The sequence below is a fragment of the Gorilla gorilla genome, chromosome 18 (genome assembly GCF_029281585.2).
Source record: "Gorilla gorilla gorilla isolate KB3781 chromosome 18, NHGRI_mGorGor1-v2.1_pri, whole genome shotgun sequence".
NCBI classification, from domain to species: domain Eukaryota; kingdom Metazoa; phylum Chordata; class Mammalia; order Primates; family Hominidae; genus Gorilla; species Gorilla gorilla.
In genome coordinates, this window is record NC_073242.2 from 20,779,685 (window position 1) to 20,807,666 (window position 27,982).

Below are 27,982 nucleotides of genomic sequence, written 5' to 3' on the forward strand. Positions count from 1 at the left end.
CCTTTGTGTCTAGCTCAGGGATTGTAAACGCACCAATCAGTGCCCTGTCAAAACAGACCACTCGGCTCTACCAATCAGCAGGATGTGGGTGGGGCCAGATAAGAGTATAAAAGCAGGCTGCCTGGGCCAGCACTGGCAAGCCGCTGGATCCCTTTCCACAGTGTGGAAGCTTTGTTGTTTCACTGTTTGCTGCGGCTCACTCTTTGGGTCTATGCCGGCTTAATAGCTGTAATACTCACGGTGAAAGGTCTGCAGCTTCACTCCTGAGCCAGCGAGACCAGGAACCCACCAGAAGGAAGAAACTCCGGACACATCGGAACATCAGAAGGAAGAAACTCCAGGCGCGCTACGTTAAGAGCTGTAACACTCACCACGAGGGTCCGCAGCTTCATTCTTGAAGTCAGTGAGACCAAGAACCTACCAATTCCAGACACAATGATACCAAGTACTTCCATTTTCCCCCTTCTTCCACTCCTTTTCTTCAAAGTTGGGTTTTCCATCCTTATCAAAATAACTCTGAGCTTTTTCCATCTCTTATATTTATGCTCTTTATCACAAAGTATACATACGGTTTCAAATAGCATTTGGAATAAGTGAGACAGTGGGAGAGCTGGAGAATCTGGTTTAGACGGAAATGGGAAGATTATCAGGTCTCCTATACTGTGTGTGAAACCTCATGTCCCACCAAAAACAGCAACTAATCCAACGAAGTGAAAAATTAGAATGGGGCCGGGCGCGGTGGCCCATGCCTATAATCCCAGCACCTTGAGAGGCCAAGGCGAGTGGATCGCCTAAGGTCAGGAGTTCAAGACCAACCTGGCCAACATGGTGAAACCCCGTCTCTACTAAAAATACAAAAAATTAGCCGGGCGTGGTGGCAGGCACCGGTAATCCCAGCTTCTTGGGATGCTGAGGCAGGAGAATTGCATGAACACAGGAGGCGGAGGTTGCAGTGAGCTGAGATCACACCATTGCACTCCAGCCTGGGCGACACAGCGAGACTCTGTCTCAAAAAAAAAAAAAAAAATTAGAATGGGCCTGATGTGGAGCTAATGGACCCTATGACCTGTGTGTGAGTAGGAGGTATGCTACCATCAGAAATTTAGTGTGTTTTAAGTCTACTAGTGTTTAAAACTATCAAAACAATAGTAATGGCTTTCACTTATTGAGCATACACTATGCCCTGGGACTGCTGCTAAGCACTTAGTAGACATCATGTCTTTGAATCTTCTCAACAACCTAGAATATAAATATCAGTATTTTCACAAGTTTTATGATTGAGGAAACTGATACATTAAACTAACCTGCCCATAGTCACACAGCTAGGTCAGCAGGAAAGTTTGAACCTGGTTATGAAATCTGTTCCATGGCTTCAACCGAAAACCTACATGTAATCTGAGGAAAGATGAAACATAAATAAAGTATCTGCCAAAGAGAGTGAAAGTGACTTCCCCCAGGCCACCTCACCTGTACCAGAATTGTTTGTTGTCTGACAACTTTGTGTTGGATAATTCTTAAGAAAGGATATAGGCTTCAAGTTTCTCAATTTTCTTTTTTTTTTTTTTTTTTTTTGAGATGGAATCTTGCCCTGTTGCCCAGGCTGGAGTGCAGTGGTATGATCTCTGCTCACTGTAACCTCCACCTCCTGGGTTCAAGTGATTCTCTTGCCTCAGCCTCCCCAGTAACTGGGATTACAGGCGTGTGCTAACACACCCGGCTTATTTTTGTATTTTTAGTAGAGATGGGGTTTTGCCATGTTGGCCAGCCTGGTCTCAAACCCCTGACCTCAAGTGATCTGCCCACCTCCACCTCCCAAAGTGCTGGGATTCAGGCATGAGCCACCACGCCCGGCCTTATTTCTCAATTGGGCTGCCAGACAAAACACAAGGTGCCCAGTTAAATTAGAATTTCAGTCAAACAATTTTTCAGGTAAAAGAATGTTTTAGGGCCGGGAGCAGTGGCTCATGCCTGTAATCCCAACACTTTGGAAGGCCGAGGCAGGCGGATCACAAGGTCAGGAGTTTGAGACCAGCCTGACCAACATGGTGAAACCCTATCTCTACTAAAAATACAAAAATTAACCGGGCGTGGCGGCACATGCCTGTAATCCCAGCTACTCCGGAGGCTTTGGCAGGAGAATTGTTTGAACCCAGGAGGTGGAGGTTGCAGTGAGCCGAGATAGCGCCACTGCACTCCAGCCTGGGAGACAAAGCAAGACTCCGTCTCAAAAAAAAAAAAAAAAAGTTTTAGTATAAGCATGTCCCATTCAATACATGGGCTGTACTTGTACATGTACTAAAAAGTTACCTGTTATTTACCTGAAATTCAGATTTAATTGAGTGTCATGTGTTTTTATTTGCCAAATCTGCCAACATGGGGAGGAGAGGTCAGCAAGGTTCCAAGTTGCCCCCGTCTCTTGTTATCAACAGTTTAGGGTCTTAATCTGTTGCTAAAAAAATTTCACATATTTCTTATTCAGAGGCTGGTGTTCCTGGCAGCTCATTCCTGAGGCCTAAAATAGTTGTTTAAGCAGAGCAACAGTTTCAATCCTTGGAGGCTACTATAGCAAAGTACCAAAGTCTGGGTGGCTTATAAACAAGAGACATTTATTTCTCACTGCTCTGAAGGCTGGAAGTTCACGATCAGGGTGCCAGGGTGGTCTGGTTCCAGTGAAGGCCCCCTTCCATGTTGCAGGCTGCCAACTTCTCATTGTATCCTCACATGGTGGAAAGAGGGTAAGAGAGCTCTCTGGGAGTTATTCTATTCTATTTTATTTTATTTTATTTTAATGAGCCAGGGTCTCACTTTGTTGCCCAGGCTAGAGTGCAGTGGTGCAATCTCAGCTCACTGCAGTCTCCACTGCCTGGGCTCAAGAGATCCTCCTGCCTCAGCCTCCCATGTAGCTGGGACTACAGGCATGTGCCACTATGCCCAGCTAACTTTTGTATTTTTAGTAGAGAAGAGGTTTCGCCATGTTGCCCAGGCTGGTCTCGAACTCCTGGACTCAAGCAATCCACCCACCTTGGCCTCCCAAAGTGGTGGGATTATAGGTGTGAGCCACTGGGATCTCTTTTATAAGGGCACTAATCCCATTTAGGAGGGCTTCACCTTCATGACCTAATCACCTCTCAAAAACCCCATGCCTAATCCCATCACATTGGGGGTTAGGATTTTAGAGGAACAAACATTCAGTCCATTGCAGCAAGTAATTGGGAAAGCATAGGAGAGGCTGCACGTGGATTTTTTTTAACCCAACCACTGCATGTTCCTTGAGGGCCAAGTCCTGATGCTATGGAGAGATGCTAGGATCCCAGCCCTGGAGGAACACATGATGTGATGGAGGAAGCATCTATCACACAAAGACAAGCAAAACTCTGCTGGCCCAGCCAAAAATGCCAGAGGTGGAAGGAATTCGAAGATTCACAGAGACGCCCCTAGATGGCACTCTTAAACAAAAATCCCAGTGGAAACCCCAACTCAGCTTTCCAAAGCAACTTCCATTCAGGGAATGATGATTGCAGGGCTTTAATCTAAGGAAACACACATAAACACACACACAAAATCTTTTCCTGGGTGGGGAACCCAGCATTTTGCAGCTGAACAAAGTGCATGACGCCAGACAAGATTGGCTAAAACTTAAGAATTTAGGGATTCTTGTCTGTCCTATCCCCACCATTAGCTCTTCTTTCTGCTATTGTGGAATTACAGCAGGATTCTGTGGTTTATCATCATCATTGTCGTGATCATCATCATCCCAAGCAAATATTTTTGAGCCCCTACTCTGTGTCTCAATAGGTTCTAAGTTCTCGACAGCCACAGCCACACTATTGCACCAGTCCTCACTACAACCCTGTGACTGCTTCTTTTTTTTTTTTTTTTTTTTTTTTTTGAGACAGGGTCTCACTCTGTTGCCCAGGCTAGAGTGCAGTGTCGTCACTGCAACTTCTTCTTCCCAGGTTCAAGCGATTCTTCTGCCTCAGCCTCCCGAGTAGCTGGGATTACAGGTGCGCACCACCATGCCTGGCTAGTTTTTATGTTTTTAGTAGAGATGGGGTTTCACCATGTTGGCCAGGCTGGTCTGGAACTCCTGGCCTCAAGTGATCCACCCACCTCAGCCTCCCAAAGTGCTGGGATTATAGGTGTGAGCCACCGCACCCTGCCAGCTTTTCGTTATCTAAAGACTTATTTTCCAGGTTGCTATGGCCACAGGCAAAGAGGAGAGGTCAGTCAACACAGGTCCCTGTCTGGAAAGTGGCTGAGAACTGTGCAACAGCAGACCAATGGTTGGGCTTATCCCTCTCTCTAATTTATGGTTGAAGCCATGGTTCAGAGAGGTTACTTAGTCACACAGTAAGTTGCCATCATGCTCTATAGCAGTGGTTCTCACCTCGGGACGATGGGGCCTTCCAGGGGACATTTGGCAATATTTTGAGACACAACTGGAGGTGGGGGGGGGGTCTTGTAACTGGCATCTAATGGGTAGAGGCTAGGATGTTGCTAAACATTCTACAATCCACAGCTCAGAAACAGAATTATCCCGCCCCAAATGTCAATAGCATACTATTCAGAAACCTTACTCTATAGGGCAGATTTGGGGCCAGGGGAAACAGGGGCTCCTGCTCCGACTTGGATCCTTGCAAACCAAGGAATTTGGGTTGATTTATCTTGTCTCTCTCAGCCTGGACTTTTTCATGTGTAAAATGGAGATCCAATCCATCTGAAAGGATCTCACTGGCTTATGACATTTGCATTTGAGCGGTCATGGTTAAAAACTTCTAGCCAGGGTGATAGTTCATCACGTGTGTGTCTTGAGCTCCAGAGACGTTCCAGAGCAGCTGGTTTTGGGCATACAGGAGGGGAAACCCTGACACCCTTGGAAAACTCATTCTCGGCTGCCAGTCTGCCTGTCTTGAAGGTGGTCTGAGTTTTCTCACTCCAAGCCAGTCGTGTGGGAAGGGACACTCTCTGAGCCTCAGTTTCCTCCTCTGTCAATCTCTCTGGGCTTGTTCCAGTGGCTCCGAAAGCCAGTGGCAGCGAGCGCGCTTTGCAAAGCCCTGGGCGCGGGGCCTTGGCGCGCCTTTGCCGGATCCTTCCGGCCACGGGCGGGGCGAGCCCAGAGGAGAAGAGCCGAGGGGCGGTGCCCGGGCCAGGGGGCGGAGGCAGGCGGCTCTGGCTCCCTCTCGGGACGCTCTTTCCTTCTTCCTCTTGTTCCTCCTCCTGCCTCTCTTCGCTTCGCCTGCAAACGCGGTGGGGCTGCTCGGCGGTCAGGAGCAGGTGAGAGCTCGGAGCTTGGGGGTGGGGGTCCGGGTGCCCCGGGTGGCCAGACCCCTCTCGCCGGGCGGGGACAGAGGAGGAGCGCGGGGGCGACGGCGTGAGCGCGCTATTGGGGTCCCACGCCCGTAGCTTTCTGCCCCGGGATTAGTGTAAGGGGCGTCTCCTGCTTGTGAGTCGCCGGGACGGGGCTGGGAGCGCACGAGGAGACACGATTCCTCCCCACCCCTAAATGCACACTCACCCCGCCACCCCCCAACACACACACACATACACACACACACTACCACTAGATTAGGTAAAATGGTAGCTAGCACCACCACACCCCGAGACTGCCCCTTTCTGGGGAACCTGGGGAAGACGTCGAGGCAAACCTCCCTAGGATTATTGAAAACGGGCGCCCTCCTCACCACCCAGCCCCTCTTCTCCACCGAGGTCCCCTTCCCCATCGCTGCAGAGAGATTTGCAAGTATCAAAGGGGGCTTCTTTACCCCCAAATTAATAACAAAGTACTCGACTCCCCTCTGAGTTCCCATTATTCAGCCTCTGTGCCTTCTGGGACGCGGACCCCCTCTCCACCTGCATTTCACTCCTTTCCTCCTCTCCTTGGGTCTCCCTGGCTTTTGAACGCTGAAAGGCTGGGCCCGGATGGGGAGGGGCGGCCAGTGTGAGCTCCAGGCGCCCTGTAGCTCCCATCCCCCAACCAGAGATGTGACCCCTCCTCCCAGCTGGAACTTTCGAGGTAGCCGTTTGCCCCTGGAGGTTCGGGGGTGGGAGGGCCAGGAGATTTATTTGGAGCCTTGGAAGGGGAAAGGGTTGGCTGGTGTTGGTCTGGCCCAGTCCCCCAGGCGTGAAGAAGGCGGGGCACTCCTTGGCCGTTCCGGGTTCTCGCTTTCCCTTCTCGGGAGACAGCTCCGTGCCTGGGGAGGCCCCTCCGAGGAGTGAGTGACCAGGGGGTCTGGGAATTGGTGGCCAGGTAGACGCATTTGAAGGCTGTGGCCGATGGCATTCGCCCCACGCACTCTCTCATCGGACTCCCCAAACCGGTCTGGGTGGCACTTGAGGCTCCTAGGCCAAAGGAGACCTGTAAGGGGAACTCCGCTTGTTTCTGCTTGCTGCAGAGATGAGATTATGGGAACTGAGTGCTGGGAACATCCCAAGTTCAAGATCTACGTCAGAGGCAGCTTCAAAGAGAGAATGTGGGGTGGTGGGATTAGTCCCCTCCTCAACTTTCCCCTCCAAAGGGTTTCTTGTTTTACAAAAGGGAAATAGCAGAGGATGTCTAGCTGGGATGATTAAAATGTGCTTTAATTTGCATACTAGACCCTGTACAGCTTAGTAGTAGATAAAATTACCCCCTATATGATAAATAAATGTGAAGATCTCTCAATTAATTTTGGCCACGTGGACACAATCTTTTAAGCATTTGTACTGTAGGTCAGGAGGTCAGTTTAAAGGGAGAAATGGAAAAGATATCTCTGTGTCCAGCCAGTTCTGGGAAATATAAAATAAGAATGATTTTTTTTTTATATTTGAAAACTCAACAAGGGTTAAAAAATATATCTAATTTAACCAATTGCCTTTATTAAAAATAAGTAAAAATTGTATGAGATTGGGACACCCCTCAAAATTCCAGGCAGTTTAGTTAGAGTATAATTATTGTGGTGAGGTCTGCCCCCGAGGTGCAGTTCTCCTTAGCAGGGATAGACTTACCCACAAGTAAGTAGATGATGATGTATGGAATGATGGAATTGGGAGCCAACCTGTACAGTAATAAAGAAGAGAAACAGGTCAAGGCTACTGTTGTACAAGGAAAGCTTTCTAGGGAGAATAAAAGGCAATGAGATTTGAAATAGTGTATTCAGCTTTCTTGCTTTCTGTATATTTTCAGCATTTTGTCAAGCTAAAAAATAAACATAAGCTGTCAGAGATAATACTATTAACATTTTATCATCTTTTTTTAAAAGTATCATACACATCTTTTCACATCACTAAACAGTCACACTATCATTTTAATGACTGAATTTATCATTATTTAACCAATTTTCTCCTAATGGAAATACAGTTAGCTACTTTCCAATGTTTTGCTAGTCATTATATGTTATAAACAGGGATACAATGCACAGCCTTTTAGTACATTTTGAGATACCTGTTGGATTATTTCCATCATGTTCCTGGAATATAAATTCCTGGATTGAAGTGTGTGCAATCTGAAATTGTTGTGAATATTGCCAGGTTACCCTCCGTCTGCATGCCCACCATCAAGGTATGAGGATGGTAGAAGCTCTCGTCGAACCAGATGGATGAAGACCACTAACGGCTTTTGTTTCCTCTGGTAACAGCAAGAGACAGGGCGACATGAGAGACTGGACCGCGGGCTGCACTGGAGAATTTACTGGTAGGATAATTCATCCCTAAAGAGATTGACGTGAGCTTCAGAATGGCAAAAGAGGAGCCCCAGAGTATCTCAAGGGACTTGCAGGAACTGCAGAAGAAGCTGTCTCTGCTGATAGACTCCTTCCAGAATAACTCAAAGGTCAGTTTCCAATCACTATGTATAATGGAAAATCCCAATATAACACTAGCGTAAACAAGATAGAAAGTTATTTCTTTCTCCAGTAGAAGGAATTTGGAGGTAAGTCAAGAATCTTTCTGGCTTACCGCCCTGCCATGTCTATGCTGTGACCTTCAAACTCCTTGTCTGAGATGACTGCAAGAGCATCAGCCATTGTATCCATGTTCCAGGCAACAGGATTTGAGGAGGGGGGAAGAGAGAAGTGCAAGCCACCTACAATTTAAGGAGACTTCTGGGAGTCGCACACAATACTTCCAATTACATCCCTTAAGCCAACATTGAGTCATTTGCCACTAATGGCAAATGCAGTTCTTTAGCTGGATAAAGAAGTCTGTGCAACAGATATCATCCTTTTTTTGGTTTTGTTTGGTTTTGTTGTGAATTTTGCCCTATCTGTTACCCTGAAAATGAGAGACAAAAGCCTACTTTAAGATTTGAGTTCATTGTTCCACTAGGAATCCAGGTCCGATAGAAATATGATGTGAGTCACGTATGTAATTTAGAATTTTTCTAGTAGCCACATGTAAGAAGTAAAAAGAAATAGGTAAAATTAATTTTGGCTGGGCATAGTGGCTCCCGCCTGTGATCCTAGCACTTTGGGAGGCTGAGGTGGGTGGATCACTTGAGATCAGAAGTTCAAGATCAGCCTGGCGAACATGGTAAAACCCCATCTCTACTAAAATTACTAAAATGAGCAGGCATGGTGGTAAGGTCTGTAGTCCCAGCTACTCGGGAGGCTGAGGCAGGAGAATCACTTGAACCCAGGAGGCGGAGGTTGCAGTGAGCTGAGATTGTGCCACCGCACTCCAGCCTGGGCGACAGAGCGAGATTCCATCTCCAAAAAAAAAAAATTATTTTTAATAATGTTTTTATTCAACCTATCAAAAATATTTCAACATGTAATCATTTATACAAAATTATTAATGAAAAAAGGTTCTTGAAACATTGTACCTTCTTTTTTGAACTCCCTCTTCAAAACCCCCCGTGCGCATATTTTACACTTCTAGCACATTTCAATTCGAGTTAGCCACTTTTTAGGTATTCAGTGGCCACTCACTGGCAATGGGACTTCAGATAGTATATGTTTTCTTGCATATTTATCCTTATTGCTTTCTTCTATATGTCTTTCAGCATTTTGTCAGGGAAAAGAAAACAGCTTTCAGAGATAATACTGTTAACATTTTGTATGTCATTCTAGACCTTTTTTCTATGCAATATACCTATAAAAATACATATGTGTATGTAACAAAATGAACTATTTTGTGGTGTATTTTTTTTTGTGTTGGATAGCACAGCGGGTCTACTTGAAGAGATGCTTGTTTGCAATCTACAACAATAAATTCTGGACTTGCTCCAGAATTTCTTTGGCACTCTTTGTGGATTTACCAAGCTATTTTTAAATTGGACAAGCAGCTTTCTCGCCAGCTGGCGGGGACTCTTGTTATTAAAAGTTAGCTCAGTGAGAAGGGTCCTCCTGCCTGTTCCACATTTACAGCTGATTCTCATTAACCATGGTAGTTACGTTCTATAAAGTTACTGCAGACACTGAATTAGCACATACCAAACCATCGCTCCTAGGGGAAATACAGGATTCAGTTGCTGTGAGCCTCTGTTCACAACATTTTTGTCAACTGATCAGTACATAACCTCGTTTTATGTGTATTTCTGTTTAAAGACATGTTAATATATATTGTTGATCATTAACATTGAACTCAGGGCCAACAGCAGTACTATGACTCATGTCTTAAACAAAGCTAATCACACACATGTATTTTCTGCATAAGGCACATCACAGCCTTCTCATGCTTAGAAACGCTAGAGAGCACTTCAGCACTACACTTGGGGACCATTTTCAACAGTAAAATCACCAAACTAAAGCATAAACATGGCACTAAATAGACCACAGTGACACTTGTTTAAAGGACGAAACAGGAAGGCTCGGTGTCACCTTGCTTGACCTCAGCTGGGAATGTACGTGGCAGGTGACTCCACTTTTTGCTGTTGTGGACGTGTCCACTAATGACCTCAAAAGCACTGCAGGCCAGGCGCGGTAGCTCACACCTGTAATCCTAGCACTTTGGGAAGTTCAAGACCAGCCTGGCCAACATGATGAAACCCCTTCGCTATGAAAAATACAAAAATTAGCTGGGTATGGTGGTGTGCGCCTGTAATCCTAGCCTCTTGGGAGGCTGAGGCACGAGAATCGCTTGAACCCAGGAGGTGAAGGTTGAAGGGAGCCAAGATCACACCACTGTACTCCAGCCTGGGTGACAGAGCAAGACTCTATCTCAGACAAAACAAAACAAAAAGCACTGCCAGTATTCATTTTGAGGTTACAAATAAATTTTAGTGAGGAGGCAAATTTACAAATATGGAATCATGAGTAATAAGGATTGACTGCATATTTCTTGGCACTGACTGTATGCCAAGCACTGCACTAGGCATTCACCCTGGCCCTGTCTGAACTTAGTTAATAGTCACGTTCATCTGCCTTTTTTGTTTGTTTGTTTGTTTTTGTATTTTTAGTAGAGACGGGGTTTCTCACCATTTTGGCCACACTGATCTCCAACTCCTGACCTCAGGCAATCCACCCACTTCGGCCTCCCAAAGTGCTGGGATTATAGGCGTGAGCCACCGCGCCTGGCCACCAGTGGTTGTAAATGGTCCTGACCCTTCGCCCTTCTCCTGGTAGGAAGAGATAATGAATCATTGATTGTTTTTTGCATTCTGATACCAGGGAATTTGCCTGGCTCCTGAATCATCCAAGTTTCAGCCTTCATGTTCTCAAATACTGGCCACTTTGTCCCTACTTTAGAAGCCAACCGCCTTTGTCTGACCTTGGGCAAGTCACTTAGGCTCACTGAATTTCCATCTCCTTTTTTAAAATTTTTTATTTATTTTTTATTGAGACAGAGTCTCACACTGTCTTCCAGGCTGGAGTATAGTGGTGTGATCATGGCTTACTGTAGCCTTGAGCTCCTGGTCTCAAGCAACACCTCCAGCCTCAGCCTCCTGAGTAGCTGGGACTACAGATGCACACCAGCATACTCAGCTAATGTTTTATTTTATTTTTTGGAGAGACAGGGTCTCTCACTGTGTTGCCCAGGCTGGTCTCAAACTCTTGGCCTCAAGCAGTCCTCCTGCCTTGGCCTCCTGAAGTGCTGGGATTACAGAAGTGAGCCACCATGCCCAGCTGCCATCTCTTCTTTTCTAAAATGAGCAATGTCAGGCTCAGAGGTTTGTTATGAAGATTATCTGAGATGCTGTTTGAAGCTTTAGCACAGAGCGTGGCACGTAATGTCGTCAGTCTGTCTCAGCCTGGCCTTCCTGGGCTCTGCAGTGCTGCACTGTGCTTACAGAGCCTAGATTGGGTAACCTGTGTCTACCTCCAGGCTGGTGATGGAAAAATCACAGTGCATGTTACTGAATAATAACCTCTCCCACTTTCCATCTTTCCATTGCATCCCCCTCTGTTGCCATGAGAATGAAATGTTAATTGCTACGTTCTACCCCCCTGAGTTTAAATAGTGTTAGGTCGTTCTTTTTTACCTACCTCGTAGCATTGTAGGAAGAAATAAATGAGGAAATAACACGGGAGGTGCTTAAAGCAGTGCCCAGCACCTGAGTGTTTAATGAATGTTCTCTGTTATTATTAGGTGTGGTTGAATCGTGTCCTCCCCTCCTGGGACAGACTGGCTGGAGCTCAGCTGTACTTCCTGGGAGAAGACAATTGCTGGGTTTAATCATCTGAATCTTGGTCTCTTTGCATATCTAAATGACTTTCTCTTTGATTATAGAGCCCAGACTCGGAAAAGACTAAGAATGGCGGGGCACGGTGGCTGATGCTTATAATCCTAGCACTTCGGGAGGCCGAGGCGGGCAGATCACTTGAGGTCAGGAGTTCGAGACTAGCCTGGCCAACATGGTGAAACCCCATCTCTACTAAAAAATATAAATATTAGCTGGAAATCGCCTGAACCTGGGAAGCGGAGGTTGCAGTGAGCCGAGATCATGCCATTGCACTCTAGCCTGGGCAATAGAGTGAGACTCCATCTCAAAAAAACAAAAGGCTAAGAAAAAGGTGGATTCCTTAAGGACTGAAGTAGAACAGTCTTGCCTGTTTCCTTTTATATCCCTGTGCCATACTGTCCCTAAGTCCTGTGTATTCCTTCTTTTGTCATTCCACTTTCATACCCATCTACCCCTCCCCCTTCTCTTCCCTCTCTGCCATCAGCCTGGACTTGACCACAGTATATCTCACCTGATTTCCTGCAAATCTTTCTCCCTGCCTCTTGCACATGATTGCTAGGTTCATATTTCTTAAATCATTCCTTTAATCATGTCATAGTTCTGCTCAAATGACAGCAGTTTGTTCCCTTTTTTTCCCAGATGAAATTTCAATGAGTGCTGTCTAGCAGAAATATTATGTGAGCCACATATATAGTTTTAAGTTTTTTAATAATTACATTAAAAACAAAAAGAAACAAATGAGATTAATTTTATTTATTTATTTATCTTGAGATGGAGTCTCACTCTGTCGCCCAGGCTGGAGTACAGTGGCGTGATCTCGGCTCACTGCAACCTCTGACTCCCGGGTTCAAGTGATTCTTCCGCCTCAGCCTCCCAAGTAGCTAGGATTACAGGCATGCACCACTCTGCCTGACTAATTTTTTTGTATTTTTACTAGAGACGGGGTTTCACCATGTTGACCAAGCTGGTCTTAAACTCCAGATCTTAAGTAATCTGCCCACCTCAGCCTCCCAAAGTGCTGGGATTACAGGCGTGAGCCACGGTGCCCAGCCAGAGATTAATTTTAATAATATATTCTTAATTTAACACAATATATCCAAAACACTATAATTTCAACAGGTAATATAAAAAAGTATTAATGAGATATTTTGCATTTTTTTCATACACTTAAAGCACATCTCAATTCCGATGCCAAATTTTCATTGGAAATATTTAATCTCTATTCAGATTTTATAAAACTTACAATTCAGCGAAATAGATTCACATACCCAACCTATTGGAAACATACTTAAAATTTTTCCAACAACTGAATCAAGTCTCAGCTTTAAAATTTAAATTAAATTAAATTGGAAATCCAGGCCATCAGTCACAGGAGGAGCATTTCAAGTGCTGAATGGCGCAGGTGGCCTGTGATGGACAGCCCGGGGATAAGCTAGCAAGCCCGGCGTCCTGGTGTCCCAGCCTCACAAGTTCCTTCCGCTGCACAGCTCTTCCCTCGCTGGCGCAGCGTGCTCACGGGTATACTGCTGCCTCCCTTTCCTGGAGAGCCCATCTGCTCTCCCCACTGTGGTTCTTTGGATTGTAAGGATCAGGTGACACAGGGAGCATCAAATAAGGATGCATGTGGATTCGAACTGGAAAGAAGTCAGGACCTGAGACAGCGCAAGGGACCAGCCCACAGTCTGTGTGGTGACTCCCATGGCTCCTCCCCCTCTCTTTCACTTTCAGCTGCCCCGACACAGCAGGATCTCACTGGACTCTGATGATGGAGTGTCCAGGCTGGGCAGTGCTGGCTCCAAGGTGATTCCTGCTACAGTCATCTCTGGCTAGAGAAGCGGAATAGCAAGCTCTTTTGTGGCTTTTGTCAGAATGGTGGGGTAGCAGGAGGCAGTGAGGTCAGCAGGCATTATGCCGTCCTGTGGCCTGGCAGGGAGTGAAATTGGCCATGCCTCGAGAGTAATCCTTAGGAGACCACGCTGAAGCCCAAGACCAACGGCTGTGGCTTCTTGGCATGGCCTCTTTTATTTAAGCAGGGTGCAGCTTGCACTTTAGCTCCTTCAGCATGAACCACAAACCCCTCCTGCCTTCCAACTCGCCCTGAAAATCCCACTGTTTAAACCACTTCGGTAAACTCCTCTTCCTAGGAGGCACATGTGTTTTGGGGACCTGAATTATGTCTTCTTTTCATCTGCTGGCCTGCAAGGCCATAGGGGTGAGGCTCAGGAAGGACCAGTTATGATGGAAGGAGGTTCTGGAATAATGGTTCCTTTCAAGTGAACAGGATCTAGAATACCAGTACTGAGGAGAGAGAAGGCGTGGAGCCTAAGGAGGAGAGGGGGAAACCCATCTTTGTGGATTTGCCTATGGCCAGCTCTGCGTTAAAGCAGTCTCCCTCCATTGAGTCAGATCCAAAATTCCTTTTGCCTGGTGAAGGAAAATAAACTATTAACACAACATAAACTTGCATTAGTCACAGGCTGTGGCCAACTATGGTAACCAGGTTGATGACATAAAAGCATTTTTACTTGATGTGGTGGCAGCTGTTACAAGCATTGGACGTTCTGAGTCCAAGACCTTAGCTTTTTTTTTTTTTTTTTGAAAAGGAGACTTGCGGTGGGGCGCGGTATCCCACGCCTGTAATCTCAGCACTTTGGGAGGCCAAGGCGGGTGGATCTCCTGAGGTCAGGTATTCGAGACCAGCCTGGCCAATATAGTGAAACCCTGTCTCTACTAAAAATACAAAACTTAGCTGGGCGTGGTGGGGGCGCCCGTAATCCCAGCTACTCGGGAGGCTGAGGCGGGAGAATGGCTTGAACCTGGGAGGTGGAGGTTGCAGTGAGCCGAGATCTTGCCATTGCACTCCAGCCTGGGTGACAAGAGCAAAACTCCATCTCAAAAAAAAAAGAAAGAAAGAAAGAAAAGAAAAGGAGACTTGCTCTGTCATCCAGGCTGGAGTGCAATGGCGCCATCTTGGCTCACTGCAACCTCCGCCTTCCAGGCTCAAGCGATTCTCGTGCCTCAGCCTCCCTAGTAGCTGGGACTACCGGCACGCGCCACCATGCCTGGCTGATTTTTGTATCTTTAAAAGAGACGGGGTTTCACCATGTTAGCCAGGCTGTTCTTGAACTCCTGACCTCAGGTGATCCGCCTGCCTCCACCTCCCAAAGTGCTGGGATTACAGGTATGAGCCACCATGCTGGCCAGGCCTTAGCTTTTAATGCTGAGATTTTGCCACTTGGAGGCTGTGCGACTCTAGACAAGTGATTAGCTTTTAATGCTGAGCTTAGCTTTTAATAGACAAGTGAATAGACAAGTGATTAGCTTTTAATGCTTAATAATAGACAAGTGATTAGCTTTTAATGCTTAATAATGCTTTTAATAGTAATGCTTTTAATAATTATTATAATATAATATAATATAATAAATATATAAATAATATAATGTAATACATATTATAATTATATACATATTATATAAATATTATATTTATATATAATACATATATATGTAATATATAAATATATTTATATAATATATAATAATGTTATATGAATATTGATAACTAATATTAGTATAATATATCTAATATAATTATACAATATTATAATTATAATGATTTTTATATTATGTTACAATTATATTTTATATATAATTATATATAAAATATAATTATATTATATTTATTATATTTATATTTATAATTTATAATTTATATTATATATTTATATTATTTATATATTTATGTTTATTATATTTATAATTATAATTTATAATTTATATTATATATTTATATTATTTATATATTTATATTTGTATATTTAAATATTATTTATATTTATTTATATTTATAGTATATATAATATATAATAATATATTATATTATATATAATTATATAATATATAAAATATAATATATTATATAATTATAAACATAATTATTATATTATAATTATAATATAATGCTTTTAATAGTAATACTTTTAATAATAATAGACAAGTGATTAGCTTTTAATGCTAATCACTTTAATAATGCTTTTAATAATAATAATGCTTTTAATGCTTAATAATAGACAAGTGATTAGCTTTTAATGCTGAGATTTTGCAACTTGGAGGCTGTGCGACTCTAGACAAGTGATTTAGTTAATTGCTTCTCAAACTTTAATGTGTATGCACGACACCTGGGGAATCTTGTTTAAAAGGCAGTCTGACTGATCAGGGCCTGAGATTCTGCATTTCCTTTTTTTTTCCCCTTTTTCTGGAGACAAGATCTCCCTCTGTTGCCCAGGCTGGAATGCAGTGGTGCAGTCCATAGTTCACTGCAGCCTCAAACTCCTGGGCTCCAGTGATCCTCCCACCTCAGCCTCCCAAGTAGCGAGGACTGTGGGTATGTGCTGCTATGCCAAGCTAGTTTTTAAATGTTTTGTAGAGATGGAATCTTGCTCTGTTGCCCAGGCTGGTCTCAAACTCCTGGCCTCAAGCGATCTTCCTGCCTCGACTTCCCATAATGCTGGGATTACAGGTGTGAGCCACCACGCCCAGCCAGATTCTGTATTTCTAACAAACTCCTAGGTGATCCAAGTAGCTAAGCCTATTTGTGTCTGAGTGGCTTCAACTATGAGAACCTCAGCTGTAAAGTAGGAGGCAGATGGTATGTACCTTACATCAATGCACCTGTATGCCGAAGAGGTCTTCTCAAGAGTGTGTTTGGCAGGAGAGCCATGACTGGGTCTTTCCTCCTTTCACAAGGCTTGACCTTGGGTGGGGACCTCAGACTTGCCACCTGTCCACAGCTGCCTAAGATAGCTGCCTGGGTGACTCATGTCTTGGGAGAAGTCTTGTAGTGTTTTTTTTTTTGTTTTTTTTTTGAGAAGGAGTTTTGCTCTTGTTATTCTTATTATCATTTTTGAGATGGAGTCTTGCTCTGTCTCCCAGGCTGGCGTGCAATGGTGTGACCTTGGCTCACTGCAACCTCTGCCTCCCAGGCTGGAGTGCAATGGTGCGACCTAGGCTCACTGCAGCCTCTGCCTCCCAGGTTCAAGCGATTCTCCTGCCTCAGCCTCCCGAGTAGCTAGGATTACAGGCACACACCACCATGCCTGGCTAATTTTGTATTTTTAGTAGAGATGGGGGTTTCACCATGTTGGTCAGGCTGGTCTCGAGCTCCCAACCTCAGGTGATCCGCTCGCCTTGGCCTCCCAAAGTGTTGGGATTACAGACATGAGCCACTGCACCCGGCCTGTAGTGACTTGTTAATGCATAAGCCTTCTGGCTTTATGACCTCTGCCTTGTAATTCCCACAGCTTGGGCAGATTCATTCAACCTGGGGTTCCGATGTGTTACTTAACCCTGGCTCTTTGTCCTTTGCCTACAGGTGGTGGCCTTTATGAAGTCTCCAGTGGGTCAGTACTTGGACAGCCATCCGTTTCTGGCCTTCACCTTGCTGGTGTTCATTGTCATGTCGGCCGTTCCTGTCGGATTCTTCCTGCTCATCGTGGTGCTTACCACCCTGGCTGCTCTGCTGGGGGTCATAATATTGGAAGGTAGCCTGTTCTGTCATTCACCCCTTTGGAAAATAATTCAATTGGGAGAAAAATACTTTTGGGGCCATTTAAAAATTTTTTTAAGGGGCGGGGTCTTGTTATGTTGCCCAGGCTGGTCTCAAACGCCTGGGCTCAAGTGATCCTCCCACCTCGGCCTGCCAAAGTGCTGGGATTATGGCCATGGGCTACCATGCCTGGTTGTCTGCCATTCTTGTCAAAATCACATCAAGCAAGGCAACTTATCAGAGTAGGTAAAACATAGACTCTGGAGCCTGCATTCAAATCCCACCTCCACCACTGTGATTTGGAGCAAGTGGTTTACCTCTCTGAGCCTCAAATTCTTAATATGTAAAATGCAGATATAATAATACAATCTCAAAAGGTTGTTGTGAAGATTGAAACTTATGGCTCCATAAAGTCCTTAGCACAATACACAATACATGTCACAGAGTAGCTTCTCAATGAATGCTAGCTATTATTATTAAGCAGAGAGGCCATTCATTCCACAGTGAGTTATTGGGCACCTACTGCATGCCAGATGTCTCTCTAGGTACTGGAGACCACTTTTCATCCTTTCTCCTGAAGTTCCACTACCAACAGTCAACTTCTCCCTGTATTCCTAAGTTAAAATTACTGGGAAAGCAAATCTGATTTGCTCACTTTGCCTTTTCAAATCAGATCACACACCCCAGGCAAGTGGCCAAAGAGATGGTGGCCAGTGGGTCAGGTGATCACTTCTGGTCCATTCCGTGGCTTCCCAGAGCTAAGAGCACCCAGGGCTGTTTATTTGCCCCAGGGACAAGGCAGTTTACACTTGAAGGAGAAAGTAGGCATGGTCAGTGGATGAGCCAAATACAGCCTGGCAGAGTGGTTTTTGAGTAAATGTTGATAGATAGATGGGTGAATGCATGAATGAATGGGTGGAGGAATGAATGAGTACCATAAGAAAGGAAATTTATAGAGAAAGGAGAGAGCCATTACATTTTGGTGGTACCATGCAAAGCTTTACAGCAGACAAGACTTTAAAGATGTATAACAACTTTGCCTCAGGGTGGGCAAAGAAGGGCCTTTTGGACAGGGGAACAGCATGTGCAAAGCCTCTAGAATAGCGGTTCTTGAACCTGAGTGTATTTAAATCTTTTTTTTTTTTTTCTAGATGGAATCTTACTCTGTCGCCCAGCCTGGAATGCAGTGGCATGATCTCAGCTCACTGCAACCTCTGCCACCCAGGTTCAAGAAATTCTCCTGCCTCAGCCTCCCAAGTAGCTGGGATTACAGGCATGCCCCACCATGCCCGACTAATTTTTGTATTTTTGGTAGAGATAGGGTTTCGCCATGTTGGCCAGGATGGTCTTGAACTCCCGACCTCAAGTGATCTGCCCACCTCGGCCTCCCAAAGTGCTGGGATTACAGGTGTGAGCCACTGCACCCAGCTCCAAGTGTGTATAAATCTGACTTTCTTTATCAAAATACAGACTTTGGATCTTTTGAGACCAGGAATTCAAGACCACTCTGGGCAACATAGCGAGATTCCCTCCATCTCTTTAAAAAAAAAAAAAAAAAGAGGCCAGGCACAGTGGCTCATGCCTGTAATCCCAACACTTTGGGAGGCTGAGGAGGGCAGATCACCTGAGGTCAGGAGTTCGCGACCAGCCTGGCCAACATGGTGAAACCCCATCTCTACTAAAAATACAAAATATTAGCCGGGCATGGTGGTGGGCACCTGTATCCCAGCTACTTGGGAGGCTGAGACAGTAGAATCACTTGAGCCTGGGAGGTGGAGGTTGCAGTGAGCCGAGATTGCACCATTGCATTCCAGCCTGGGTGATAAGAGTGAGACTCTTCTCAAAAAAAAAAAAAGAAAAAAAGAAAAGAAAAGAAAAAAGAAAGAAAGAAAGAAAAAAGTGGTGTGTGTCTGTAGTCCCAGCTACTCGGAAGGCTGAGGTGACGGGATCGCTTGAGCCCAGGCAGTTGAGGCTGTAGTGAGCTATGATCGTGCCACTGCACTCCAGCCTGGGCAACAGAGCAAGACTCTGTCTCTTAAAAAAAGAAGAAAGAGAAAAAAAATGCAGACTTCCAGACCTCATCCAGAGAGTGTTGTTTTAGTAGGTCTGGAGTGGGGTTTAGAAATCTGAATTTTTCACCAGCTTCCTTGATGCACCTGATTCTGATGCAGGTGGTTGACATCACACTTTGAAAAACGCTGATCTAAACTTTTGCGAATCTTTATGAACAGGCAGCACACCTGTTGATGTTCTCTTCCTTCCAGCCTTTTCAGGGTCCCTCCCTGAAACCATCACTGTGGCTGTGGGAGGAGCACTGGGCTAACTGGACACTCACAAAGCAAAGGGAAGGATGTCAGCCATACAATACTTGCCATGTTACTTGTTCTTCATGATCTTTTCCTTCTACCTTTTATTCTTTTCCCCCCCCACAGGCCCCACATTATGAAAAAATGTATTTTCCTTGCAACGTATTAGATGGTAATTCATTAATATTCCTATTCAGAGTGGGAATGGTATATTAAAATGGCATATAAAATGCTCCATAAAAATGACCGGTCAGACCTTAAGATTAAAATGTGATGGTTTACAGGCTGGATTTTCAAGGATGCCATCAAAAGCTGCATTTAGATTTTGCTTTAGCCTGCATGACCTTTATACCTATAGCTTGTAGGTAAGTGTAAATAATGGCATTTATTTTGCACTTTGAGACATTAGAGATAATTTACCTCCCCCAGTACTGCCTTGGCTGACTCCTCGAGGGGATCCCTTTGAAAGTCCATCTCTGACCTTGAGGATAAGGGGATCTCAAACTCCAACACTTATGGGCAAGACAAAATGAGCAGGCTGGTTGTGGTGGCTCACGCCTGTAATCGTAGCACCTTGGGAGGCCAAGGCAGGTGGATCACTTGAGGTCAGGAGTTCAAGACCAGCCTGGCCAACATAGTGAAACCCCATCTCCTCTAAAAATATAAAAATTAGCTGGGCGTAATGGCGGGCACCTGTAATCCCAGCTCGTCAGGAGGCTGAAGCCGGGAATCACTTGAACCTGGGAGGCGGAGGTTGCAGTGAGCTGAGATTGCGCCACTGTACTCCAGCCTGGGAGGCAGAGCAAGACTCTGTCTCAAAAAAGAAAAAAAAAAAGACAAAATGAGCAAAGCGGCCCATGTGTGATGCAGTTTGGGAATTGGGGGGACTAGAGGCAACGGGAGGGCCAGCCAGTTGTTGCCATGGTTTGATGCCCACTCAGGTACCCATATCGCCTCCTTTTTTTAAGTGATGCTAGAAATCTGGGTTTTTGTGGGAAATCTTCTTACTTTAATAATCTGAGTTAGCGGTTGTTATTTTAAACAGACTGACCCAGGGTCTGCCAGTTTTCAACCTTTTGAGATGAACCCTTCTCCTAACCACGTTCTCCTCCTAGGATTGGTCATCTCTGTGGGTGGCCTCTCACTGCTCTGCATCCTCTGTGGTTTGGGCTTCGTATCACTCGCCATGTCGGGGATGATGATAGCATCTTATGTAGTGGTCTCCAGCCTCATCAGCTGCTGGTTTTCTCCCAGGTAAATACATGTCCATGGAATAATTTATTTTTTTAATCGTTCTACTTTTTTGTTTTTTTGAGACAAGGCCTCACTCTCACTCAGGCTGGAGTGCAGTGGCATGAACATAGCTCGCTACAGCCTCAACCTCCCAGGCTCAAGCAGTTCTCCTGCCTCAGCCTCCCAAGTAGCTGGGGCTACAGGTGCATGCCATCATGCCTGGCTAATTTTAATATTTTTTATTTTTTGTAGAGACAGGGTCTTGCTATGTTGCCCAGGCTGTTCTCTAATTCCTGGGCCCAAGCAATCCTCCTGCCTCCACCTCCCAAAGTGCAGGGACTACAGGCATGAGCCACCACACCTTGCTGAGTAATTTAATCTTTGCCACTTGAGGGGATTTTCACAAATAAAACCATAATCCTAGTTGATGTCCAGAAGGAAACTTGTAAGACCCAGGTGTTTCTCATAGTTCCCCATGTATGCCAGGCATCAGGTGGGAATTTACCATGGAATTCTAAACAAAGCAATTGCTGTCATTTTCCATCAGGTATACACATTTCATTGTCATAGCAACTCTATCAGTATTATTGATTCCTTTTAAAAGATGGCCATTTAATTTACAAATGTCAAATTAGGTGGTTTTCTTTGGCGGGGTGGGGCAGAGAGGCACAGGAGAAAAATGACCCACCAGACATGCCTGTCAGCCAAAGCGGTACAGTATGGGAGCCATGAATCTTCTGTCCCCAAAGTCTGTCAATCCCCTCCGCTCTTGAGAATGTGAGTTTCTCACCAACTGAGTGTGAGCCTCATGTTTGAATATATAGATTTTTGTTCCTACAATATGGCTCCTCAATGCCAGCTACTTCATCTGGGGCCTTGAGTGAAAGAACAGCGATCTACTTAAATGCTGGAGGGAAAAACCAGCTATGTTGGCATTACTGGGAGACTCTGTGTTTGTCTAAAATGTGCCACCCACCTAAGGGATTTTCAAAGGAGATTTATTTTAATGCTTTATTTTTGTCCTTTTTGTTGATTTTAGAATCTAAGTCCCAAGTTCATCATACTTCATTTAAGCTCCTGCTAAATTGATGATAGTGCTGAGCACTTGCTCTGTGCCAGGGACTCTCTTAAACACTTTCCAGGCCTTATGTCATGTAATCCTTAACAATTTAGCCCCTTTCTATTATAAGGAAAATTAAGCCAAGTCCCTTAAGCTGAGAGTAGCACAGAAGGGACTTAATTCCAGGTGAGTTAATTCCAAAGCCCTCTTAATCAAGATACAAAGTGACTCTCTAAAACAGGAGTTGGCAATTTCTGGAAAGGGCCAGACAGTAAGTATTTAGTAAGTAATATAGTCTCTACTGGAATTTCTGGAAAGGGCCAGATAGTAAGTATTTACTGAATAATATAGTCTCTACTGCATTTAGTCAACTCTGTTGCCATAGCATGAAGGCAGCACAGACCAGGAAGTAAATGCATGGGCATGGCTGTGTTCCAATAAAACTTTATTTACAAAGACAGGCAGCTTGCTGGATTTGGCCAACCATTGCTCTATAAGAACCGATATCCTGAGTTTTGTTTTTCTACAAAACAGCCCTTGAACTCCTTGCCAAAAGTTTATCCTGTTATTATTCCTGTGTTGAAAAATAAAGGGTGAAGTGGGTATAATATAAAATTGCTCAAGGATGGCTCTCATAGGATTGCTTAATTGAATCAACCCTGGAGTCATAATCACCTTTTCAAAAATCGCTTTGATCACTCTTAGTCTTTTGTTTGTTCATTTGTATTTTACTTATAAAATGGGGTCTTGCTGTGTTGCCCAGGCCATTCTCAAACTCCTGGCTTCAAGCAATCCTCCCCCGTTGGCCTCTCAATGAACTGGAATTATAGGTGTGAGGCACTAACTCACTCCCAGTCTTAAAAGACGTAAAAGGAGAAATATTGGCCTATTTTGCATATTGAGGGTGATGCTTCTGAAATAAAATTCCTCCCTGCCTCTGAACCCTGCTGTAATAGGGTAAGTTCTTAAAGATTACACCACAGGAAGTAGCAGAATCTGACTCCCTACTTATCAATGAAGAAATTGAAAAACAAATCCAGGATTTGTACTTGATCTCCTTATCTTCCCCTATTGCTGCCAACCAATTGTTTCCACGTGGGCAGAGGTTCTTAAGCTTTTTGTTCTCAAGTCCCATTTTACCTTCTTAAAAATTATTGAGGCATCTGAAGAGATGTTATTTATGTGGTTAATTGTATTAATAGCACTTTGGGAGGCCAAGGAGGGAAGATCACTTGAGGCCAGGGGTTTAAGACCAACCTAGGCAACATGGCAAGACCACATCTCTACAAAAAATACAAAAATTAGCCAACTGTGGTGGTGCGTGCCTGTAGTCCCAGCTACTCAGGAGGCTGAGATGGGAGGATCATTTGGGCCCAGGAGTTCAAGGCTGCAGTGAGCTGTGATCACACCATTGCACTCCGCCTGGGCAACAGAGCAAGACCCTGTCTCAAAAAACAAATGAAATGAGATGAAATATAAAATAAATAACTAACATTACATAAAACTATATACAATAAAATAAATTAAAATAAACATAACATAAATTACATTAAATCAAATTAAATATTAGCTGGTGCATGCTTGTGGTCCCAGCTACTCAAGAGGCTGAGGAGGGAGGATGGCCTGAGCCTGGGAGGTTGGGGGTGCAGCGAGCTATGATTGTACCACTGCACTCCAGCCTGGGTGACAGAGCTAGACTCTGTCTGGAAAAAAAAAAAAAAGAATATTAATAATTATTTCTTTTTAAAAAATTTTCTTCCTCATTGTTTCTTGTTCTGAAATAATTATTCTATTAGAAATCACAGCATAAATTTTAAAAATATCTATTCATTTAAAACGAACAATATTACCTGTTGATATAAATAACAAATTTTAATGAAAAGTAACTATATTTTCCAAAACAAAATGAAATTTGTGAGTGGTATTGTTTTACATTTTACAAATCTCTTTCATATCTGCCTTAACAGTTGTCAGCCGGCTTCTCGTTTGTGTGGCTGCATTTATTCTGTTGTGCTATGTTGTTCTGTTTGAAGTATTTGAAGAAGACCCAGCATCACTAACATGCGGTTGGGAGAGGGAGGCAAAGCTTTTTTAAACGATTGTGGATATTCTATGATAGTCCACCAAAACTCCATAAGTGATAGTTTCTTAAAGGTTAGCTGAAATGTGAAATTTTTCTACTCTATTTTATTGAAATCTGCAGGTCTGTGTCACACTTTAAATTGATCTTTATCATGCATGATTTTCTAACTTTACCCATTGGTCAATGGGAGAATATCAATTCATTGAGTCATGCAGATCTTCCAAATATATTTTGAAAAATTGCACTGTTCCCTTCTGAGAGAATGTGAGTGAAAAAGGCATATAATAGGTCATGTTATTGTGAACATGGTTTTCATCTGAGAACCCTTGCATTAGCGAGTTCTTTTTTTTTTTTTTTTTTTTTTTTTTGAGACGAGTCTCACTCTCACCCAGGCTGGAGTGCAGTGGCTTGATCTTGGTTCACGCAACCTCTCCCTACTGGGTTCAAGCAGTTCTTCTGTCTCAGCCTCCCGAGTAGCTGGGATTATAGGTGTGCACTACCATGCATGGCTAATTTTTGTGTTTTTAGTAGAGGTGGGGTTTCACCATGCTGGCCAGGCTGGTCTTGAACTCCTGAGCTCAAGTGATCCACCCACCTCAGCCTCCCAAGATGCTGGGATTATAGCTGTAAGCCACTGCACCCAGCCTGCATTAGTGAATTCTTTATAACTCAAAAAAAGATAACTCCCTCATTAAATGATCGGAAGCATGGAATGGGGGGAAGAGGAGCTATATAATTTATTTCATGATTTAATGGAATTTTGGCCCTAAAACATAAAAGAGAATACAGCTTAAATTTTTAAAAAAGAAAAGAAAAAGGAAACAAAACTGTAAGTTTCCCTTACATATGAAAATCAACTAAACAATGTTTAGATCAAATACACTGACCTGCCTCCTATGTAGATCAGCTAGCCTCTGAAGGGCAAAACCACACTGCTTGGTTATGGAGACTGCAAGACCTTCCAGGGCCTGCAGCTCAGGAGAAGTAGGGGCCCTGGGCAGCTGTGTTTATTTGTAGAGCCACCAAACTCACTACCCCATATCATAATCTTCCAAACCAGCCTGAGCATAACTAGCTTCCTTACATCTTTACTAAGAAAAGGAAAGGCTTCTTTCTTAGTTTTTTGTTATCAGGGAGGAATGGTTTAGGTGGCAAATAATGAAAAAACCAAAGTAGATACTAGTTTAAACACACAGGGAACTTTTTTTTATTGCTTAATGAAAAACTGGAGACAGCCCAGGGCTGGTGCAGCCAGTGTGGTATCAACATACCAGGCACCTTTTGCCTTCCTGTGTTGCTATCCTTAGCCCATTGGTTTCCTACCTCATGGCCACAAGATAGCTGCTGCAGCTCCAGGTGCAGCAGCTACCTTCAAGGCAGGATAAAAGGAGAAAAAAATGGAGTCTGACCCTTTTAAAAATGTGAATAAAATATTTCCCAGGACCTCTCACCACTATACTTCAAAAGACTTCATTGACTAGAACTTTGTCAGATGGCCGCTTGTGTTAGTCTGTTTTTGCATTGCTCTAAAGAAATATCTGAGATTGGGTAGTTTACAAGGAAAAGAGGTTTATTTTGGCTCATGGTTCTGCAGGCCATACAGGAAACATGGTGCTGGCATTTGCTTCTGGTGAGGGCCCAGGAGGCTTCCTATCACAGTGGAAGGTGAAGGGGAGACAGTGTCACATGGTGAGAGCAGGAGCAAGAGAGAAAGGAAGGAGGTGCCACACTCTTTTAAACAACCGGATCTTGCGTGAACTCAGGGCAAGAACTCAGTCATTCCCCAAGGATGGCACCAAGCTATTCATGAGGGATCCACCCTCACAACCCAAATACCCCCTACCAGGCCCCACCTCCGACACTGGGGATCACATTTCAACATGAGATTTGGAGGGGACAAACATCCAAAGCATATCCCTACTCTAAGCTGGGAATGTTCAGCTGTGTCATCTTCTGTAGCACAAATTTGTAAGGAGAAGGGTTTGGGAAGTATCTCCTGGTCGGCCACACTCTGGTGTGTGCTGTGGTTCTCCACAGTGGGGTGTCAATGATGGCCAGGCTTTTTGAAATTCAAAGATAAACCATGGATCCAATTGAGTTAATATCAATAGCACTACTTCCTCTCTCACAGCCTCCTGACAGTCACAAGGACTGAAGAAGACAGATTGGTTTCTCTTCCTTTCCCCCCGATATGGTTTGGCTGTGTCCCCACCCAAATCTCATCTTGAATTGTAGCTCCTGTAATCCCTGCATGTTATGGGAGGGACCTGGTGGGAGGTAATTGAATAATGGGGGTGGGTTTTTCCCGTGGTTGCTGTTCTCCTGATAGTAGGTCTCACGAGATCTGATGGTTTTATAAAGGGCATTTCCCCTGCACATGCTCTCTTGCCTGCCGCCATGTAAGAAGTGCCTCTGATCTTCCTTTGCCTTCCACCATGATTGTGAGGCCTCCCCAGCCATGTGGAATTGTGAGTCCATGAAACCTCTTTTTCTTTATAAATTACCCAGTCTCAGGTCTTTATTAGCAACATAAGAACGGACTAATACAATCCTCCCCCGAACTCCTTTCCATGGAAGGTGTCAAGAAACTAATTGAAATCAGAAGATATGGTCTGAATCCCCGCCCTGCCATGTTTTTTAGCTGTGTGGTCTTGAACAGGCTGCTTGACTTCTCTGATTTCAGTTTTTGTCCATTGGTAAAATAGACAAAATAGCTACTCTTAATCTATCATTCTCACTGGGTTGTTGTGAGGACACAGATAATTAAGAAAAACATAATAAATATCCAAATTAGAAAATGGAAAAGGGGCCGTAACCCTACTCCTAACCTGGTCATTTTAACCTCCTGTGCCCTCAGTTTCTTCATCTGTATAATGGACATAGGCCTGGTGTGGTTGCAAGAAGCAGCTAAAAATCAGGAAAAAGAACATCATGTATTCAGCTATGCACACTTCCAACGCTGCTCTTTACTGAGGCCCTAGAGTTAACCATCTCTTCTTGTTATCCAACAGGCCACTGACACAGCAAAACACCAGTTGCGACTTTCTGCCAGCCGTGAAGTCTGCAGACTTCGAGGGGCTTTACCAGGAATGAGTGGCTGCTCAGAGGCCGGGCTTCTTTTCAAGTACTGCTGGATCATACTCACCCCTTGGGATTATGGCTTAGAAGAAGGGGGCTGGGTAGGCAAGCACTCCTTGGCTGTGTCCTCTCGCTTTTTCACTTATTTGTAGGATCCCGCAGCAGCCAATTTAGGGATTGTGTTGTTCTTGTGTTGGTTCCCATGTAAAGAAGCAGCAGAGAAATGTGATGGTTCAACAGCTCGCCCTGCCCCAAGTATGCAGACTTGACCTTGGCGGGGTCCTGGGCTTCTAGAGTCTAGCCCGTTGACCCCAAAGCCTCGGGGCTTATGTCCAACGGTCCCATTGGGAGCAACAGTGATTGTTTATAGTTTTTTGTTTTCAGAAATGAGGGCAGCTGTTAATTTTTTCACTCATGTGAAACAGAATGAAAAAAAAAAAATCCAAAACAGAACAAGCCCTTCTGTGGTATTTGCTTTTTATCAGAAAGAACAGCAACATTTGGCCTCTCCAACTTGGAAAATAGAGTCCAAATGTAACTTTGTGGCCAAGAGTATTTTCAAAAAAGTCTAAAGGTGTAGTTTCCACTGTTACTGTTGAGTACTGTTAAGTACTGTTAATCTTTTACATATTTGCTCTTGGTACTTTTGTATTGTTCTAAAGAGCTTGTCCTTTAAGTAATTTCTTTCTTTTTTTTTTTTTTTTTTTTTGCGACGGAGTTTCCCTCTTGTTGCCCAGGCTGGAGTGCAACGGTGCAGTCTCAGCTCACTGCAACCTCCAACTCCCAGGTTCAAGTGAGTCTCGTGCCTCAGCCTCCCAAGTAGCTGGGATTACAGGCACCCGCCACCGTGCCCGGCTAGTTTTTTTTTGTATTTTTTTTAGTACAGATGGGGTTTCACCATGTTGGTCAGGCTAGTCTCAAACTCCTGACCTCAGGTGCTCCACCTGCCTTGGCCTCCCAAAGTGCTGGGATTACAGGCATGAGCCACTGTGCCCAGCCTAAGCCATTTCTTAAAATAAAAATGTTAAAGGACTAGTAAGTAAAAATAAAACTTCCTATGGGATTTCCCAGTGGAATTACT

General features: G+C 44.2%; 2 protein-coding genes across 9 annotated transcripts in view; one reads left to right on the forward strand and one right to left on the reverse strand.

The window, feature by feature from the left end:
* Positions 1-5,967, reverse strand: part of DNAH3 (dynein axonemal heavy chain 3) — a 220,705-nt gene extending 214,738 nt beyond the window's left edge. Inside the window, exon 1 of the mRNA XM_055365425.2 lies at positions 5,851-5,967. Within this exon, the coding sequence (XP_055221400.2) occupies positions 5,851-5,967 (117 nt within the window). The remainder of the gene's footprint in view (positions 1-5,850) is intronic.
* Positions 97-27,977, forward strand: LDAF1 (lipid droplet assembly factor 1). 8 transcript variants are annotated; one of them, XM_031002963.3, is made up of 6 exons: positions 5,145-5,274; positions 7,507-7,807; positions 13,325-13,396; positions 16,968-17,136; positions 20,563-20,701; positions 26,835-27,977. In XM_031002963.3, exons 2-6 carry the CDS (start codon positions 7,712-7,714, stop codon positions 26,914-26,916), a joined length of 558 nt encoding a protein of 185 aa, XP_030858823.1. In that variant the 5' UTR covers positions 5,145-5,274; positions 7,507-7,711; the 3' UTR covers positions 26,917-27,977. The 8 variants fall into 8 exon arrangements, with proteins under 8 accessions (XP_055221404.1, XP_004057361.1, XP_004057362.1 ...); XM_055365429.2 differs by lacking the exons at positions 5,145-5,274; positions 13,325-13,396 and adding an exon at positions 97-399 and having other exon boundaries at positions 7,614-7,807; XM_004057313.5 differs by lacking the exon at positions 13,325-13,396 and having other exon boundaries at positions 5,047-5,274; positions 7,614-7,807.
* The last annotated feature ends 5 nt before the right edge of the window (positions 27,978-27,982 follow it).